The following is a 20,989-nucleotide window of genomic DNA, read 5'->3' as shown; positions in this document are numbered from 1 at the left end:
AAATATAGCATATTATGTCAGTTCTGGAAATGACATGGTTTTCTTAAATGTCTACATCAGTATAGATAAACACCTTACATTATTAGATCCCAGCCTTTAGAAGGGAAGAGTTGGTGTTGGTACAAGTGAGACTTTCATTTTTGACCCATCAGGTTGGGTTGGCATTTTCTGGACTCTGCTTCAGTCAGCTTTGTGAACCCTGTCTGTCAGTTGTTCCTTCCCTGTCTGTTTCTAAACAAAATATGTTGTTTTAACTGCTTTCTGAAGCCTTTTAATCTCTGAACATCCATTTAGATACCATGGAGGTCCTGAGTAGGATTTCAGTAGTAGCTCTGACTAAAGGATTGAATTGGAGAAGCAGAGTTGTAATATTACACTGAAACAAATATATTAACTTATCCACAAAAAGCCTGCATCTAATCCAGTTGAGTAGTTAAAAATTATGAAGAACCATGATTTGCAAGTCACACTAGAAAGTATGGTCTGCCTTTAGGGTTCTGTTAAATGAGAGAGAGCGTGACCTCGCCAGCCAAAATCCTTTCTTCCCAATTTGAGGTTTCAATGTCTTTGGAACGCTCAGAACCCTTTTCAAATGAATGAAGTCATTCAGCCTGGGGGACAGCTTGTTGCCATCTAAACAAATGTGTTGTCACCAGAAAAAAAAAAAATATTCTTTGTCCATTTGTTTAACGTAGCTGCCACTGGGAATCGTTCTTGCCCTTTGGACCTTCCCTTAGGAGGTTGTGCCCTTTTATTATTAATATTGCTGCCGCAAAGTTTTGGAAACCCACACAGTATTGGACAGATGTCGGGACTCAAAGGAAACCTGGTTGATCTGGGTTGGAGGGAAACTGTACTTCTTGCTATGAAGCTCCTGATGTGTCTGCCAGCCTGCAGCTAGTTAACCGTGAGCCGACTCAGCTGAAACCCGGGAACTCTTCTGGAGTACTGTAACTTGGCACACGTGGACTGGAAAGGGGAAGTGGTACTGAGAGTTTTCCTTGCTTGTGGAATATCCATATGGTCTGCATCCTCAGGAAGCTGAATTCTGATAGGTACTTTGTTCCTTTTTATTAAGCCTCTCCCTTATTTAATGTTTCCCAAATGACTTCTGGGAAATGAGGTCTTGATGCTGATCGTGAGGTCCGCTGGCAGTTTGGGGTCAAACTGCGTACTATGAGATCATGGTTTTGAGGAGCAGAGGTGGCCGTCTCACTCGAGATCTGCACAGTTGCAGCCTAAAGTGTAAGCGGGTAAAAAGAAATTCAAGTTCTTACAATGTGGTAGTGTAAGACTGAGCATACTTAAGTTTTCTTACCATGGTAGAAATGAGAAGAGAAAGAACAGAAGTTTCCTGGAATTTAGAGTATGAGCATCACAATTCCCTTTCTGTTGTGAATCTCTAGGGCCATCATCTTTGTTCTCTCGTAAAGCTTGGATCAAAGTTGTTTGCACCTGCCCATCCATTCCTACAGGTGCGAGTCAGAATCCTTCAAACTGCTAAAGAAACACTGAGTAACTCTTCTGATTTCTGCTCAAGATTAACCACTCTTCTTCACAGTGAAACTATTTTGTTTCATTCCTCCACTGGAGTGTTCCAGCAATTGCAATGTCTCTTTCTGCTGCTTCCAAATTTGCACGGTACAAATCTGCAGCCTGGAGCCTTAAATCATCCTCGTGTGTGTAGTTTGGAAAATGGGTAATGACAATATTTCATTTGGGTAGATTATCACTTTCTAGCCAATTAATACTGTTTGGAAGCAGAATGTGCTCTTATATTTCATGGTTTTGCTCGAACCAGGTAAAGCAAGACTGTTGCCAAAGAAAAGGTACAGCCAGTTACTGGAAAGGGAGAGACAAGGTGTTTTGAAGTCGCTTGTGTTTTCCGTTCTGTGGTAGGTTTCTAGTCAGGGGTTTCTGGTCTCTTTAAATTGTAGGATTCATGATTTAAATACACAAAACATTAACGCTGCCTGAGTGGAAGTGGCAGAGTTTCAGTTTTTTCCTCATGTTTTTCTGACTTACGGAGCTCTTCAATGGAATCTTGTTAGGAGGGGTGGCATTTCCTTGTGGCTTGTGCTCTGGAGTGTCAGTCATTCCAGTATTTCTTCATACTGCTTCCATTATATGTGTGTAGAGGGACAAAGTTTGCTTACTTAACTGGTCAGGATACACAGACACGAATCTTCAGCTTTACACAAGAAACTTCCAATGCTTTTTATTAGGATGGAGTCTGAACTGTCTGCTGTGACTGTGTATATGAGGTTGCTGTTCTTGATCAGTTAGTGCTCTGAGGGGAACGCACGAAGACCCCAAGGCGTTGTTATCTGTCACTGCCAGCTCCTGCAATGCTGCTGTCTTTGGAGAGAAGTTATAACTGCAGTGCTCCTTGGGGAAAAAAAAAAAAAAGAAAAAAAAACCCACACATGCAAAACACAAGTGAAAACTCTCCTTCTGAATGAAGAAAAAGAAAAATGGGAATTCAGTTTAATGATCTGAGCTGGAATTTCTCTTGTGTGGCTAATGTGCTAGCAACTCCACTGTCTGAAGCGTCTGCTTTAGCAACTGGCTGCATTTTCATTTGTGAAGGAGAACCAGAAATGAATCTACCAATTTTTGTCTGCAAGTCAGAAGTACAGCTGAGCAAAGATGATTTAGAAAACGGTCAGTCTGGAGAAAGCCTGTTAGGGGTTACTTGAAAGTACTTTTTAATTATCTTTAAAAACACAAGGCATTAACAAATTACATGTAAACTGAAACATTGCCCCCCCAAAATAGAAACATCTTTCCAAAACAAAGATTTCTTCTGTTTAAATCTTGTAGGATGTTACTTTTCTTTCCTGGGGATTAGCACAGAAAGGGAACAGAGCTGCAGTTCTTCCCTGCTTCATGGCTTAAAACACAAAAACTGAAATATTTGTTTTGACAGGTAGGTAATACAGACAATGGCTTTAATTTGGTACCACCCCCTCTGTGGATGACATATCTTAAGCAGTGTTTAAAAAGTATCATTTTATTCTGTTTTGGTAAGTCTGATGCCGATAGTAATGAAGTGTTGTTTGACTGCTGTTGCGGATCCAGGCACCAGCCTTTGTACACGTGGCTTCTGGTGTTTGAGAATGCAGTATGTGAAGAAAACTAACTCTGCCCCAGCTAAAACCAGCACACCGTATCACTGCTTGAGGCACAGAAAACACAGCTTTGCTGGCAACCACCTACACTGTTTCAACTTGATCATCTGCGGATGCTCAGGACTCTTGTGCAAGCGCTGAGTTTTACTGCTGTTGTTCGAGGGGGTTGGTTTTCCCTTTTTTTTCTTGAACTGAAGTTGCCAAATTTTTTTCTTTGAAGACGACATGGGCAGATTAACTTGCCAGGTAGGGGATCGCGTTTTACTCTTCCGTTAAGTCACACAGAAATCAAGTTGGTTTTTTTTTTCAGGTAATGACAACCACATGGCACTAAAGCTTTGATTTCCTGTTAGGATTAAATTGGAGAAAAGACAAAAGCTTAACATTGTTTCCACTGTAATTAAATTTTTGTGGTTTCATATTGCCCCAATACAGTTCTAAACTATTAACTTCTGTTCTGTGAAAGAAAAAATCACTACTTTTCCATGGGGGGAGGGGAGGAGGTGGATTGGCACTGCGTTATTATGTGGAGTATCGCTCGCAGTCCACGGTCAGGATTTTGCGCTCCATTGAACCTACGTGCTGCGCAAATATGAAACGATGTCTGTCCTCTGCCTTAAGGAGAGGCATAAAAATTTAAATAGTCTTTTTATATCCTGCTAAAAAGCTTGACAACTGCTGACATCTAATGGAAAATGGGATTTAACTTGCTGGTAGCTGCATTTGGATTGTAGAGTCTTTAAATATATGGTAGCAAGAAATGATTCTTCTGAAGCCTTCCGGGGTTTCTTACTGAATCTTTTGCACTTCTCCTCTTGGAATGAAGGAAAACAAGGATAAATATCCAAAGCACTAAAGATACTTCTGCTAGAAGAACCTGTTCACTTCGCTCGGGCTGGGAAAACGTATTTCAGCTTGAGCAGGGGCGCTGCCACGATCTCTCACAAAGGAACGTACTTGGAGCTCCAACGTGACCGGTTCGAACGGGCTTGGGCAGTGTCCGACATGATTTACTGCACGTTTTGCAGTGGGTACTCCATAGGTAAGGAGGAATGTGAATACCCTTTTCCAAGGAGTTTGCAATCTACATATTCCTTTATTAGGAATATAACAGTTTGTATCTCCTTGCCCTTTTCGCAGCAGGCAGAGGGAATCTGCTGAAAGGCTGAAGGGGTAGTCCTAAAGCAAACTTGGGTATAAACTTCCTCATTTTTACTTAAAAGTGTGTCTGTCACAGCCTCATTGCAGTATATGTGTTTGAGGTGGAGCTTGGGAAGAATATTCGGACACCCTCTAAGTAATTTACCTACAAATCTGTTGGGGAGAGACACTGACCTAACGTGGTGAGTATGCTGCATTGCTAGTAGTTCGCCAACAGCGCGTGTCTGTACCTCCTGCTTGAAGATGAACTTGGAGCAGAATAAAAGTCTCTCTAAAAATCTCGATTTACCTCAGTAAAACCAGACTGTTTGGGGAACTGATGAAACTGTGACCTTCAGTGATAAATTTCTCCATCAGCTCCCTGGTCAGTTGTGTCCTGTACTGGCTTGTAGAAGATTGTCTCAGTCTGGTGGATTTCCCTTCTTCTCTTGTTCCTAAGCTAGGCTTAGTGTGCTAAGTTGGAGGAAAGGACTGTCTAGAAGTTAAGGCTGGCACAATTTATGTTTTGCTAAATGCAGAATACTGACCATACCATGTTGTCACTTTGTGCTCTGCTTTGATAGTTTCTTGGTTCCTGCGGCTAAATCACAGTCTTGAATTTCATTTGAAAAGCCACAGTGCTCCAGAGAATTTCACTCTCGAGGTTCTCCACTACATACTCTGCTGCAGCAGCATCCAGGCAGTCAGAGTTCTGGAGAAGAGTCCCTCAGCAGTGACTGTTAGAGCTGAACAGTCTCGCGGAGATTGTCTCTCTCAAGGAGCATTGCGAAATTCCTCTCTCCATTCAGACATTTCTTCTCCGGGTCTGACCTTTTTGGTGCTAAGATCCATAAATAGAAAACACGGGTGCTGGGTTCTTGTTCGTGGACAGCTGCTTACCGTTTCTAGGGAAACAGCTTCAGAAATACACCTTACTTATAAATCTTACGCATCTGTTTCAATCTTCGCTGTGATTATTTTTCTCTGTGTCGAGCTGTATAGTCCTGGTGAGTACAGAGTTCGGTACAGACGGAGTCTGCGTATTGCAGCAGCACTGGTAACTGCCTGCACTACGGAGGTTGTTTGCTTCTCTTTGTAAAATACTGACTGGTTTCATCGTTCCTTACTTCTGATACACCAGCTGTGGCGAAGGAATCCCTCTGGAAATAATGGCGCTAAAATTGCGTGGAGTTTAAGGTCATTAACGTTACTGAAATGTTTTACAAACACACCTGGTTGCCATCTTCCCTGGGTAAGGGGATATAAATTAGCAGCAAAATCAAGACTGAGAATTTTGGAAAGTAGAAATGGGTAGAAATACACGGGGAAAAAGTAAGAATTGGAGAATTCGGCGTTCAGTGGTCAGATTCCTGGGGTTTTGCTGACTTTCTGTGGTAAAGACAAGTGTTTTGAAAATACATAGAATAATGTGTAAAATGCTGCTTTTGGTGATCTCAAGGAGAAGAATACTCAGTAGCAATTATACACCTTTGGGTTTTTTTACTTACAGTGTTACCAACTGGGATATTCTTTTTTTTGTTTGGCTGGTGTTTTTGCTGATGTCATTGTCACGGAGTTTGGTTTATTTTAAGAGCAGTTTTGCCTATGGAAGCAGAAGCCTACCTCCAGCAGCGTCACTGACCTGTTGCCCTTGAACTCTGTGCACACAGGGATTCCGTCCTGCGCCCGGGATGCGCCTGAGCCAAGCTCTGAACAGTTGATGTGGAGCAGATAAGCCCTGCTGCCAGAGAGGGGATGGCACAAAGATGCATGTCTCCAGCGATGCTTCTCAGAAATCGCCTGTTCACTTCTCACAGACGTTTTAACTTGATTTTTAGGCATTTACCCTCCCGAGTCAGTCCTCTTCCATTTGCAGATGGACCGGGGGGGATGCGACATCTCAATGTGGGGTGGTGGATGAGTCACGTGCGATTTTGAACGGTCCGTGGTGTTGGATTTGGGCGCTGGGGCACGCTGAGCGTCCCGTGTGCGTTGATAACGTACCTGTGTGCTAAGTATTGGCGGAACCGAGTTATCTCGGACGCGAGTTGTCACGGCAGGGGGTGTTCCCAATGCTGCAGTTCTGTTCAAATGCCTTATGGGGAAAACAGACATTGGAGAGGCGTCTGTAAAACCTTCCTCCCTGGTAATCTTGCCGCTCCTTTATTTGTACCAGGAATTAGGGCAGTTGCATGTAGATCTTTCACATACGGGACCCGTTTTCTTCTGTAACAGTTTATTTACCTTATCATTGCTCCCATTACTCCTACGGATTTCCGTTTGGCACCTGCATGATATCAGTTACCTCTACAATACTTGCATTTATCTATCCTCCGCCTTCCTCTCCCCCAGCTCTTTTAATTGTTACTTCTTCTGTCTGAGAATCCTTTCTAAATGTTGGCTTCCAGCGTGCATCGTTGTGTTTTGGGCACGGGGCTGTTAAATCTGGGGTACGTTTCCAGCGGAAAAAGCCACTGAATGCTTACAAACACGGGACCGTTCAACAGCAGACTGACTAACAACAGCTGACTGGCACCAGAAGGCTTATAGGAGAAGCTCTGTGAGGTGGTGAACCGAGTTCTGCAACCTGCTCAACAAGCAAGATCCTTGGATCACTGGAGCATGTTGTAGGGACGGTGTAAGGGCCAGTACGTTTTCAGAAAGACTTTTGGGGCATCACACGCTGCTTTCAGGTGATGTCAGTGCCTTGCTCCTGAGGAACGCCTTCCACGCTGGGTCCAGCAGTGTTTGCAAAGAGAGGAGCTGCTCCGTAGGAAAGATTGCTACTGCCACTAGATGCTGGAGAAGAGCTTGTGTGGAAGGAGCGGCCGGGTGGCTGTGAGATTGATGGGCCGTGGCTGACGGAACGGGCCGTGCAGTAGTACCAACGGAGGTGAGATCTGATGGCAACTGCCAGTCTACTGACTGACTGAGGCCTTCACGCTCACTGTTTGTTAAGAAACAGATCCCGAGGATTGTGCTGAGACTATTCCCACATAAATGTTGGCCTGTGATTCATGATGCAGTCAAAAGCTAAACTTGGTTTTGCTTAACGAGCAATTTTGGTCACAGAGTGTGGGGGGACCTGAGTAAATCAGTGCCATCGGGAGATGGTGGGCTTTACTGTGTATGGATGCAGGCAGGGAACAGCATGACCACCGAGTGTGTGAAGGAAAGAAGGTGCCATCCCTTTGTTTGCATTGCACAGCATGGCTATACGGCTCGAGAGAAAGAGGATTCTGCAGTTTTAACTGAGTTCCTGGAGAGTTCACGCGGCATCTATGTCTTCGGCGCCAACGGATGCTCTCTGTGTCATTGCAGTCTTCCCCGCAGCAGCCGCTCAAAAGCATTGGTCCAAAGAGAATTCCTTCCAGTGTGAGGTGGCCCCTTCCGAAGAATGGAACACAACCATCCTTATGAGTCAACTTGGGATCTGGGAGGATTTGGTTTCCCGATGGGTGTGACTGTTCAAATGCAGAAAGCACTGCCACCAGCATCCTGGTTACGGTGCAGGTACGGAGACGCTTACGCAAGCAGGTCGTACTGGACACAGCTCTGGTAAGAGTTAACATGGGCGAGCGTAGCATTGCCACTCCTTTACACTTCAACACAAAATCAGAGCTCCACGGAAGTCCCGAGACAACCTTTGTCACCAGATCACACGCTCCTGCCTTGGCTTGGCTCGTTACCACCTTGGGAAGCCAAGATCCTGTGCCACGAATGGAGACCTTCGCTGGCTGGACCATTGCGGAGGTGGTGTTTCCAGCTTCCAGACACTGCCAGTTCCTGCAAGGAGATTGCTCTGATCTTCTAGATAACGTTGCTCATTAGAAGTTAAGTCAGAAACGGAGGTGAGATTCTCTTCAAGCTCAGGGGTTAGAAATGGCTGCAGAATAAGTAGTCTGTTTGGAGCCGCGGTGTGACGAAGAACACGGCGAAGGGCTCTCCCTGACCTCTGGCAGCAGCGGTGGCTCGGGGGGCTGCACGGGGCCTTATGCTCTACCCAGGGGTGGTTTAAAGAGTCCAGTGCCAAGGAAAAAGCCTCCGGTGTTCTGTGCTTGGAAATGCCACGTGATGGGCACAGCCTACCGGAAAACAAACTGAAACATCTGTGGGCCAGCAGCTGTCGGAGCCCGGCAGGTTGGGCTAGGCTGCTGCTTGGCATAATGCTCGCAGCTGCAGCCCAGCTCCTTTCCAGTCGGAGATAGGTGATGCTCTGCTTTATGGGGATTGCTCAGGAGAAGAGAGCACTGCGGCTTGTAAAAATACCGTTTGCACAGCACTATCTTTTTGTAACTATAGCTACTGTTCCTAAAGTGGATTATTTAAAGACAGCCTTTGTAACTGTTTTTATTTGAACAGGGGTTGCCATGCCAGCGGTGGGGACTCGGTAGCCACAGGGGTGCCTAGGGCTGGCCTCGCTTTCCCCTTCAGCGTGGATTCATGGCGTTTTCAAAAGGTGTCCTTGTTTCTACTGTTTCTTACAGACCTGGAATTAGAAATGGAAAACAGTTACTTAAGCTGTTGGATATTCTGTGCTGGGTCTCTGCGAACCAAGTGAGGACAGGTTTTACAGACATGTATAGATATGTATATACATATGTATATGTACACATTGTCAGGTATTTCACTTAGGTTTTTAAAATAAGGCAAAGTATTTTTTATACTTTCTGTTCTTTGTGGAAAGCTATGGATGACATGAGTGCTTTGGGAAATCCAGTAAAATATTTTCCTTGAAGTTTCAGGTTTTTTCTCTCTATCTTGTATTTTTCATACTCCCAGCTTTTCACGGCGCTTGCTTTTTGCTGCTCGTTTTCCGTGATTGCGGTAAGACAAAAAGATTGATCCTGTCGCGTACAGGCTGGCACTTCTAAGAACAATCTTTGTTAATGTAGTGGAACAAATGGTGGGAATGTGATAAAAGCCTGAGCAATAAACGCCAGCAGGAAGCTCCCTGGCTCATGCCAGTTGGGCTTAGTGCTCTGTCATTAAGGGTTGCTTAGTAGGTAATGGGAAACAGCCACAGAAACTGGCTGTAGTGCCCATTTTATTGGAACAGCAAACTCAGCATTGGTGTTTGGCCCTAATACACAAACCAAAAATTACCTTGTGAACTCCTAATCAAAAGCCTAGTTCTAAAATAACCCAAATGACTTTATTTGGGAACCCTGTAGAAATGCTGCTGGGGCTGGCGGTAGGTGTGATTGCTTACTGTAAATATGCTGAAAGTCATCTCAAAAGGAGAAAATAGGACATTTCTCAAATTTTAAGTCTTTTAATGTTTGTATCTTACAAAAAAAAAAAAGGAAAATTAACAAGCCAGTCATGACATGGGACTGCGCCTGCCCCTCGGCTGCAGCTACAGTTAGCTGAGAAGGTGTTAGTATGTCAGTATGTACCATATCCTCACATGTGTGGAGTGTGGACATAAATCTGCTTTTCCTTGAGATCCATGGCACAGCTCTCACTGCCTGTACTTGAATAGCCATTCTAGATCAGGCACACTTTAAAAAATGGATTTACTAGTTTGGTATTTACCTGTGCAGGGACATGTGTGCTTGTTCTCCCATCCCCTCCCACCCCAGCTGCTTCCCTTCCCGTTACCCCCTGCCAGGCTGCTGGGTTTGGGTGGTGGGTAATGCTCCTTGCTCCTCATCTCGCAGCACCCCAGCCAGAGTGCTTGCACCTGAGCTGCTGCAGGCAGGCTGGCGAGCCGGGTACCCCAGAAGGGAGCGTGCAGCTCTCTCTGTGCGCCTCCATTGCCACCGTCTCATCAGAACGGGCCTTTTCACCGCCTAAGTTGAGGGAGAACAGCTCAACTAGCTGCTGCTGGGAAGGTGGCACCCAGCACAGCCCCGCTCCCCGGTTCTCATCCCTGGCTCATGCTGATACGCTATTTCATGGTGTGCAAAAAGAAGAAGCTTTTGCTCCCAGCCAGAGATACCCCACAGGGTGTTTTTTCCTTGAGAGTGATCTCCAGTCTCTCTGTGCATCCCTTCCCCGGAGTGGTGTGAGTCTGCAGCACAGGGCAGCTTTGCACAGCAGAGGCAGGGGAAGGGGTGTCTTCTCCAGCTGAGAAGGGATGTCGGAGCTCTCAGATGTGGTATTTGTGCTGTAACCTGGATTAATCCATCCTTCCAATGCATATAACGGGGCAGCAAATGTTGCTGAGATTTCAAGAGCACGGGCCATGGGCTCACCAGGGGGTGCTTGCCTGGAGAGAACTGCCATGATGCCAAACATGCGTCTGAAATGCTTGTCTGAGGGAAGGTCCCATTCTGCTTGAGCTGGGAACCTCTAGGGCTGGTTCAGTCACTGCAGACAGCTCCCAGCCATTAGCATGAGTAAAGAAAAACCAAAGATGTTTTATTGCTTGTCAGATTTTCCCCCCAAGCTCTTCTGGCACAGGGGATGAACATTCACTAGGAAGCTTCTTCAAGCTCTAATTAGCTGTATGTGAGTAATAAGGGCTCTTATGGTAATTAATAATGTAGTTGAGCGTTTAAGGGCTCTCGGGGCCTTGTCAGGGTGGTCACATCTCCCTCTTTCGGCTGCTACATCACCCCAGGGCCTGGAAACAGTGATTTTTAGTGCTTAGTGGTCTGTGCTGCTGTTTAGCTGTGTGGGCTGGGTGCGTTGCTGTGGATGGGTTATGAATGCGACTGGAAATGTAGGATAGCCCTGAGGAATTGTGTCCCAGGGAGACAGTTACGGGTGAACGTGGGCTTTTTGCATATACCACAGAAATTTGGATGGAGGGAAGGAAAGGATTTTCTTTTAAAGATAAAACCGAGTCAGCAATAGGTTATTAATGGGAAATTGTGAAGCAAGAGCCCGCCCAAGCACGAGGGTCATGACCGAAGTCACTGTGTGGGCAGCGGCATTCCCTCCTCCCCACAACCCTCCAAGCAAACACAGTTTGTCAGCAGAAATCTCCCTGTGACAGGCCCCATCACAGGCAAAGGATAACTGACGCGAGATGCTGTTTGTTGTGGTTGTGCTGATCCACGTTTCACAAAAGCCAGTAAAACACAGTTCTGGATCCCGCTTCCTCGCAGTTTCATGACAAACGGTGGAGCAAAAGTATGCTCCAAATACTGGGTCCAGTCCTGTTCCATGTCTTCATTAACGATACAGTTGTGGGGTCTCCCTCCTTGGAGATACTCAAAAGCCATCCAGACGTGGTCCTGGGCAACCAGTTCTAGGTGACCCTGCTCAAGCAGGGGCTTGGGCCAGATGACCACCAGAGCTCCCTTCCAACCTCAGCTGTTCCCTGACTCTGTTTTGGGGAATTGCCTTGCCCTCAGCTCCCCCACCTGCCGCTTTACTGACACCATGATCTTGCATCCTAACAGAGGAAGGAAGAAACTGCTGTCCCTGGGACTCTGTGTCTTTGTTCCAGCAGGGTGGCTTTGATAAACCTGTGCCTTCTGTCCCAGAATTGTTTAGCCACAGCCAAAAGAATTTACTAACCCTTTCCTGAGGCCAGGCTATTATTTTCTTTTCCAGCAGCGTTGGTTTTGTCTACCCAATGCGTTACTTAACTACCTCAGAGCTTATTACCTGCAGGATATAGGCAATAACCTTAACAGTGCCACCAGCAGCATGTCTCAGATGCTGTACATTTGAGTCTAGCACCTGTAAGCTTTGGGCTGTGTCTCTACCCCATCTTCCTGATCCTCCTGACAAGTTGCACCCGAGAGCAGACTGACCCCGAGGCATTAGGGTGAGGGTGTGGGTTTAAACGAGCACATCAGGTAGTGGAGGTCCTTCAGGGATGCCAGCAGGAGGAGTAAGCCCTGTTGCGTCAACAGGCAAGAAATTCCCAGGGTAACTCAAGAGCAGAAGTTATCCAATAGGTCTCTGGGGATGGAAAGGGGTAACTGAAACTCTGCATTTATTTATAAATGGGTCGAGTAAATTTGGTGTTGGGGCTGTAAAATACACAAACCTCAAGGAATGCACATACAAACAGAAGCAGGAGATCTGGCTAGCTGCACTCGCAATGGGGGAACCACTGCAAAACTGCCCCTATTTTGGAAAGCCCATCCTGCCCTGATGTCATCACACACTTCCTTACCCCTGTGGATCACTGTGCGCTCCTCTGCTGCTGGAGCTGCGATTTTCCCCTCCCGGGTCACTTGCTATGCTCTAGTGCCCAGCTGGCACCTTGCAGCACATCCAGCATCGTGACCTCCTCCCCCATCCTCTTCTCCCAGAGCATTTTGCATGGGGATGTCGTTCCTCATTCACAGTCGCACGTCACTGCCCTCCCGGAACCCTCCTGCCATTCCTGTCCCAGGACCTCCCTCCTCCTCACAGCCGCTCCCTCCCCACTGCCACCTCTGCCAGCCCTTAACACAAAATGCTTTGCCACATTCCCACTGAGCCCTGGTCACAGGGAAAAGAAACCTCCGTGGGTTTACGCCCCTTTGGCAGTGGTGCCGCAGACCTCGGGGCTCAGCTCCTCACGGCTTGTTACACCCCGGAGAGACGGGGTCTGCATGGGGGGCTCCCGCCAAACAGCACAGCGAGGAGTGGTGTTCGTGCTGGCTACAACAAACACTGGGTTTACATCTCCCAGGCATGGTCAACTATCCCCATGGGTGCTTGAAATGCTGGAATTCGCCAGCTGTTTTCTTTGGACACTGGTGTGTTGTATCTGGACAGAAACCGAGGCACGCTGTTGGACTGGGCACATCCACCGGTCTGCTGCGCCAAGAAAACTTTGCCCGCTGCCAGAACCTCTGCCTGCTTTATAAACAGGCTGTTGGCCCTGGTCTCTGGCCCTCCGGAGAAGAGAAGCAGCTTGCCCAGGGTCACGGGAAGAGCTGGGGCAGGGCAGTTTCCCAGGCTCCAACCTGATGGCTTCATCTCCATCCCTCCCCTCCAGGTGGCTTTCAGCGGGGGAATAAAACACACACCGTAACATTCCAGCACCTGAGGCAAGTGATAGACCTCACCCAAGGAGCTGGCTTACATGCCTGCTAGGAAATACTCAGAATAACGATGCTGTACAGGGTACCCATCGGGTGCTTAGCGCATGGCGACTGCACACAGCAGACTCAGCTGCGGAGCAGTTCCTGAGAGCAGCCCGTGGCTTTGAACCCTTCCGGGATGTCGCTGTCCAATTTGGAAATGATTTTGTAAATGGGTTTCTTCCAGGAGGGATCGGCGTCCTTGCCCGCCCTGACAGCGCTGAAGAATTCCCGCAGCGTCAGGCTGGCCACCTCCAGGAACCGACCTGGCACCTGCGATGAGACAGGGATCAGCCCATGAGGCCACCGGATCCCCAGCTCCCCCTGTCGCCCTGCCAGCCCACCCCCTTGCCTCCCCTCCTCACCTCAAAGTCATTCCCCTTGTTGTAGTGTGTGTTCAGGGCACGGAAAAGCTCCGAGTCCCGGGAGACCCGGAGGGTGCCGGCATCCACAACACCCTCCAGCAGTGCCTGCCGAGCAAACTTCTCCACCTGGATGTAGTAAAACTCGCGGAAGTTGCTGAACCACTTGATGAGCTGGGAGGTGATGCAGCGGCTGAACTGCCGGGGAGGAAAAGCCAGAGGGCAGGCATTATGCCAGCTTGGAGCCTCCTGACCCAGGAGCCCCCGCCAGCCCAGCCATGTGCCACTGGCCCGGCCCCAAACCCAACCCTGCTCCAGGGGTGCAAAGCACCGGCCAGGACCATGACCTGGGGGCGTCTGCAGTGCCTCTCCCCACAGAGATCTGGATCCCAGTGAGGCGGGGGACACGAGAGCATCCCCCTCCCCATGGTTCCCCAGCGAGGCGGGCTGGGTACCACGCCACGTGAGAGCCCTGCCCGGCACCAGCGCCGTGTGCTGCAGTTTTACCTGCACGTCGAGGAAGTAGGTCTTCAGCAGAGTGGAGCTGGGGTAGCGGGTGAAGAAAAACATCAGCTTGGCCTTCTTCAGGTGGCCAGGGGTCAGTGCCTCCTGCACCTGCCTCGGGGTCAAGGAAAGCCAGCACAGAGCAGCCCAACCCACTCAGTGCATCCCCGAGCACTGCCCCTGGCATTCACATGTCTGGTGTCCGTGATAACCCCTCCCCACGGCCTGGCAGCAGGGCGGAGGGGGTTCATCCCTGGCTGGGCAGCCACTGGCTTTTCCCTTCGGCAACCCCAGGAAGCTGCCATTCCCTACGGTGCTTCCCATGTCAGTGGGAACAGAGATTTCCGTAAGATACCAGTTCCCGGCATAGGGTGACAGGACTGCCAGAATGGCCTAAAAGCAGGATTGGGAGTTCCTGATTCCTAGCCCCCAGCTACGCTACAGCATCTAACCGACCCTGAAGAGTAGCAGTGCCCCTCCACAGCTCAGGACCCCTTTCCTTCCCACCCCTTTTTTAGCCCTCTGCGGAGTAGTGAGGACGCTGGCCCTGGGCAGACTGGCAGGGGCTGTGCTGAGCTGTGGCTCCAGAGGACATGGGGAACACATCCAAGCTCAGAGATCTCTCTAGCTCCAGCAGAGCCCAAGGACCTCTCCAGCTGACCCCAAAGGATACATGGGTGGAAGCGAAGGGCACCCCATCCATCGCAGTCTGCAGCTCCCTGTGGCCATCCCTGCCAGCCGGCAGCAGCGTCAGGCTCTCCATGTCGGCAGGGCTCAGGGGCAAGGGAGGCTGCTGCTGCTGTTGTCTCAGGACCGACGACCTCAGTTTGATGGTTCCCCAATGCAAGTCGAGGGGCTCTGGAGGAGTCCTCTCCGGAACAGAGGGGCTCCCACAAGAGCCACTGCCCCAGAGGCCGTGCTGGTCATAGCCCAGCAGCTGGCTCAGCAGTTGGCTGTCCTGGACAGCGGCGGCCGAACGCAACGAATAACCCACGCTGAGTAGCTGTGAGGGTTTTCTGACCCCCTTTGAACCAAAGGAGCCAGCATGAGAACCTTGGCTCTTCCCCAAACCTCCTGACAAGGCCTCAGCCTGGGGTGAGCCCATCGAGCCCAGTACACTCATGGGAGATGGCTTAGCAAGTGGCTTTCTGCATTTTCCAGCAGCAAAATGGTCTCTCCTGGCATCAGGCTCTGGCACCGGGAGGCTGCGGTGCTGCTGCAGGAGGTGGCCGGCCGCCTTTGGCCAAGCAGTCTTCAGGACAGAGTCCACCACCCCGGACATCACCCCCACGAGCTCATGCTTCAGCGCCTGCGAGAGGACCCTTGCTGCCGAGGGCAGGCCACCTGTGTCAGCTCTGTCCTCATCTTCCTCTGGCCCACGCACCTCCAGGACGCTCCTACGCAGAGGTGCTTCACTTGAGTTGCTGATGGCAGTGACACTGTCCTTGTCAGGAGTGTCTCCAGGCTTCCCAGGCAGTGCATGGACTTTCCTGGCATCTTCCTGGGTTTGGGCAGCATCCCCAGAGTCACAGACCTCAGAGAACCTCTCCTGAAGCCACCTCAGCTGCTGTTCTAAAAAGTAGAGCTGCTCCTTCAGCTGCTGGTAGCCCTCAGCATGGGAACTGCCCCCCATGGGAGCCACTTGCCTGGACCCCCCCGTGGCCTGCTGGGGCACCCTTGGCTTCCTCTTGCTCTCCCGGGGCATCTCACTGACCCTCTCCCTCTCGTTCCCAAAAGCTGCCTCATGGCTGGTGCCAAATGCCTGAGGGGTCGGTGGGAGGCTCATGCCTTGGATGATGCTCTCCACCCTGGCCCGCTTGGCTCGTAGGTGCTGGTCGGGGAGCGGGTCCCGTAGGTGCTGGTCAGGGAGCTGGTCCCTGTGGCCAGCACAGGGGACAGGCATCGGGGCACACATCCTGGAGAAAGCCAGGACTTGCGCTCCTTCCCCAGGAGATGCACCCTGCTCGTAGTCCTGAGGCAGGGCCAGTGCCTGAGAGGAAGGGAAAAGGATGGTGGCATCCAGGCTCCTGCCAGCCTTTGAGTGGCTGAGGAGCTGTGATAGCAGGGATGCACTGGGGGAAGGCAAGAGAGAGTCACTCTGGAAACGGGGCTCTGACTTCAGCCCCTGGCCATACCCTGAAGTGGCACAGTCTCCATCCTGCTCAGTGCCTGTCCTGCCATCCATCCTCTCTTCCTGCCTGGACGCTGGGGAGCTGACCCTCAGCTGATTGGAGATCCTTTCCAGGGACACACTGGCAGGCTTCCCAGATGTCCGACGTTGGAGCCTGCTAGTGGTGTGGAGCTGGGGAAAGAGCAAGAAGCATTGTTATCCTGAAATATGGGATCTTTACCCAGTGTGCAAAGCCAACACACACACAGGGTCGAGGTATTTCCTTTAAATACCGTTCTGTGCAGAAAGGGGAGCAAGGGGATATTCCCTATGCAATTTCTAAGGTTTCCTCTGAGACCGTTATTGGTAGCCATTTATCTAACACGACTCATTGGCCTGAAGTTTACTTCGCCTTGAATAAAGGGTACGGCATCCTTTTATTCTACAGCATGCACGTGAGGAATGTCAGGGAGCGAGTCAGTTCCATCTTCAACTGAGTCGGTGGTCGTGCTCACCCCCTGCCATCTTCACCTTTACCCCAGTTACTTGTTGAATTCTGCTGCTTGGCAATCCAGCAGTCCTGCGACCTTGCAGGGGCAAATAGTTCCTTCGTTATCTTCCTAAGCTCCTCTCCGAAGTTCCTCCTCAGAGATAGTGGTTAGGCTAAGCACACAAACTTAACACGACGCAGTGAGCAAACATGCAAGGCTATATGGCACCACCAGGCTTCACACAATACAGCTAAAATTCATATCCAGCTTTCAGGTATCAGTTTTAGACATCAGCATCAGTAGGCAGGAGCTCTCCATGCACATGGCCAGCTATCTTTCCTTCCAGGGCATCCCTACCCGCCTGCAAAATCAATTTCGCCAGGCAGAAACCTCCAGGCACTGCAAAGCTTGGGAGCAGGCTGCCGGGTGTTGCGTGACAGCTCCCACCCACCAGCCGGGCATTCATCCTTTGGGCCCTGGATGTGCCCGGCAGCGTGGACTTCCCACACCGCAAGCTGGAAGGCTGTGGGGAAGCTCCCCTCAGAGCTCTTGGGCTTGATACAAGGGTGGTGGGCAGCAGTCAGTGCCCTCTGCCACGCACCCCTGGGCAAAGGTGGGTTTGGGTGCCGCCGGGTGCTTGCAGAGCGTGGGGATGGCAGCTACACCCCTGGAGAAGGCATTCACAGCACGTAGCAGCTAGAGCAGGGCGCAGCTGCTGCCTGCTTCCCCGGCACCCAGCGCCCTCCACCAAAGCCGCAAGGACACGGTGATGGGCGGCAGTGCTGAGGGGCCGGGGCAGCACAAACAGGCTGGTGGAAAGGGGCACAGCGAGAGCGACAGTGGGACGTGACCCGCTGTAAGCAGGACATGCTGGGATGTTCAGGCTAACGCAGCACGGGGCTCCTAAGCGCTTGGCAAAACACTGAATAAAAGGGACGGGGATGGGGATTACTGAGGAAGAGAAAAACTGCTGAGCCAGCAGCCCTGGGATTAAAACTGCCATGCTGACTCCAGGCAGGGATCCACCTTCTCCACTCACTCAGCTTTGCAAAAGAAGGTGCAAAAGCCTGTATCCTGGGCAATTACAGAGTAACTGTCCCTGCGGGATGATGCTTCCTCCTCCACATCAATCAGAAGTAGCTTTGCATCCCTAAGTAGAACAATTTATGTCTTTTCCAGACACTTTCTAAGTGTCTGAGATTCTTTTGCTATAGGCAGAAATGTCTGATCATTCTCAACACTATCAGTTTCCCATCCCTGTGACTGCTCCACAGCGAGTCCCACGGGCTAATCAGCAGTGTAGAAAACGGGTTTCTTCTCACTGGTTTTCACAAGTTGCCTTTCTTTGAACAGCCCTGTATTCCAGGCAGGTATGTGGGTGAGCTCTACCTTTTGCAGAGCTCCAGCCTTGACAAACCAAGTACTTCCCAGGTTGTCCGACATCACTTGTTGCTCTCCTGTGTCATCTCCCCACCCCTCCAAATCATTAGGATTTCATTTTCCTAACAGTCTGTCGTGAGGGACATTCAGACTGCCTGGTGTACCCACAACCAGCGTGAGGCCGGGGTGCCAGCAGCTCTCAGCATCACCCCCTTCCCCTTGTATAACGAGCTTCACCGTCGCCCGCAGACGTCTCTCAGCCTGCCAACCGCTTTCAGCAAAGCCTGCAGCACATGCAAGGCAGTCACAGATTTCATCCACCCTCAAGCCCTTCTGCATGGCACGGGCATGGGACAGGCAGTCCTGCTACCTCACGCCCTTTAAGAAACACCTTCTTTTGTCACTGGGGCGATACACCCCTCGTAAGGAGATTGACTCAAAGCTGGTAAGAAGCCTTCCGCTTACCTAAGGCTTCCAGCACCACCATTTTTTGGGCTACCTGAGCTGCCAGAGATTTGCAGGGTGGGAGCAGAGTCTGCAGTCCCAGACCATGGCAGCCCACCGTGGGTGGCCTCAGCTCCCCCCAGCAGCCTCCCCAGTGCCTCAGGACCTGGAGGTTCTGCCCCGAGCAAACTGGTCCCGCTGATGCAGCCCTTTCCCCTCTGAGTGAGCAGCTGTGTGCTGCGATTCCTACTCTTACTACCAGCTTTCACCAGCACTGCCTTCCAAAATGCTACAGGGCAGCCAAGGCTCCTCTTATCTGAAGAAAAAGACTGAGGAATGAAACAAAGATGCTTGGAAGAGAAAGCAAGCGTGTCCTTTCCAAAACGGGAGCCACCCCACATGGGCTCCTCGGTGGGAAAGCTGTGCACGGAGCAGCCTGCCACCTCTCCAGCCCTGCAAATATCCCTCCGGAGCCTTCCCCAGTCGCTGCATCCCCCTGACTTCATCGAGAGGTCCCTGACCCGAGCCACTCACGCCTCTCTGCCCCACTCACCTTGCACCGTCTCGAAGGGGTGCGGGGAGCGCAGCACCCTGAGGACAGGCGTCAGGGTCCGGGGGGGATGATGCTGAGGCAGAGCCAGCGAGTCCTCCGTCCTCCTGCTGCGCTCAGGTCCTTTAAAGAGGGAGTGGGGAGGCTGGAGGCAGCCAACCGGCTGGGAATGACTTCTGAATATGCAGATGGACGTCCAGGAGGTCAGGTCCAGCGCTGGGGTCAGGCCACTCTCACTGCTGCTCGGCCATCTCCCAGGCTTATAGCCCTGGGGTCGGGTGGGCAGGGGGCCTGACAGGACAAGCAATCCCCCCCACTAGAATTTGGCCTGGAAACCCCACCCAGGACCCAGGATGGGGAACCGTTGGTGAGATGATGAAAATACACTGGGCTAGAGGCAAGCAGCACTACAGGCAAGGAAGGAACTGGCCCGGACCCCTGGGTGCTGCCCAGCTCCCACAGAAAACACCCAGGCATTTCCAACATCCCCACCATGGGGACACGGAGGCATTTCGTCTGGTCTGCGGTGCAGGACACAGCCAGGAAATAGAAGAACACAGGAAAAGCAGCAACCCCCAGTCCCTTCCTTATTGCAGGGTGCTTTAGAGGTATTGCCGCAGCCAGCGGACTCCCAGCCAGTTGCGAGATGCTTCTTGCAGAAGGCATGGGGCAGGTGGACAAACCCTACCCACACATGCCACTCCTAGGGCTTCGTCTAGGGTGCCTCCACGCGCTTACTGACCGTGGCAATGTTTGGTGTATTCGTCTGGTAGGTGGGAGGCTGTGGTTAACAGCAGTTGACACCAGGTGGTCTTGTCCAAGGATATTAGCCCTCAAAAGACAGATATCGTGGAGAAATCCCTGGCAGAGAGCCTTTCTGGCTCATCTGCCTTTTATTAAAGCCATCAGCACACCCTCAAAGACTCAGAGACTATCCCCTGTCGATATTTATTCAACCTCTTTTCTTTGAAAATGATCCCAAGGATGTTCATTGTGAATTTGCATTAGGAAACTATTTTGAAGGTTGCAGGTTACCATTCATACACAATACAGCAATGGCTGAATTAAGGACGTATGCGTAACTTGGACTTGGCTCCTTCTGAGATGCCTGGCTGCCAGACAGCCTTTTTTGACTATCCCAAGCAACTTCTCTAATTCTTCAAATGGGTTCCTTGGGTTTTCTTCCACCAGTGCTTCCTCACCTGGAAGCAGGCAGAGAACAGAAGCTTGCAAGGGGATTCTCACGCTTTTTCAACATACAGACCACAACTGAGGCATGGAGCTTACTTCTAGACTCATTTGCCTGTTTGCCGTGGTGAGGTGACCTCTTTGCCCATTTCTAACCGTGTGACATCCCACTGGCCGACACTTGTGGCAGTATCATCCTACGTGACCCCGACTCCATGATTTGTTGAGGTGAGCTGGAAGACCACTAGTACACTGTCCTGCAAAAATCCATATTTGGGTCAATGAGGTGGTAATACATAGGTTGGTTTATGTATCAGGAATTGTGGGTAACATAACTCGTAGGTAACGTAACTCCCGGTGTGAAAGACCCTGTGTCCACTTGTGCTCGGGACAGTGGGTGCACAGGAAGGGCCAGACGAAGGAGACAAGGCATAACCAAAGGGTCTGGCTGCCACCTGGCCCTGCATGGGGCTGTGGAAGACATCTTGGGTATGGTTCAACAGGAGGGTATTCACGTATCATGGCCTGCTCCAGCCCTGCCCCACAGCCCCATCCCCAGCTTGTCCCTGACCCACAGCCTCTGCCTTAGGCCTGTCCTCACCACACAGCCCCGTCATCACCCTGTCCCTGACCCACAGGCCTGTCACTGACCCATAACCTCTGTCTCAGGCCCGTCCTCACCCCACAGCCCCGTCCCCAGACTGTCCCTGC

At 50.6% G+C, this 20,989-nt stretch overlaps 1 protein-coding gene across 1 annotated transcript; it reads right to left on the bottom strand.

Moving 5' to 3' along the window:
* Window positions 1-13,336: 13,336 nt before the first annotated feature.
* Window positions 13,337-19,213, bottom strand: PROX2 (prospero homeobox 2; the record flags this gene model as incomplete). The annotated part of the gene is made up of 6 exons (XM_010153515.1): window positions 13,337-13,522; window positions 13,615-13,809; window positions 14,119-14,226; window positions 14,789-16,417; window positions 18,265-18,380; window positions 19,094-19,213. Coding segments are annotated over 6 exons (2,354 nt in total), but the record flags the coding sequence as incomplete, so codon positions are not given.
* Window positions 19,214-20,989: the final 1,776 nt, after the last annotated feature.

The sequence above is a fragment of the Eurypyga helias genome, unplaced genomic scaffold (assembly GCF_000690775.1).
Source record: "Eurypyga helias isolate BGI_N326 unplaced genomic scaffold, ASM69077v1 scaffold11676, whole genome shotgun sequence".
Classification (NCBI taxonomy): domain Eukaryota; kingdom Metazoa; phylum Chordata; class Aves; order Eurypygiformes; family Eurypygidae; genus Eurypyga; species Eurypyga helias.
This window is presented reverse-complemented; position numbering and strand designations above follow the sequence as displayed.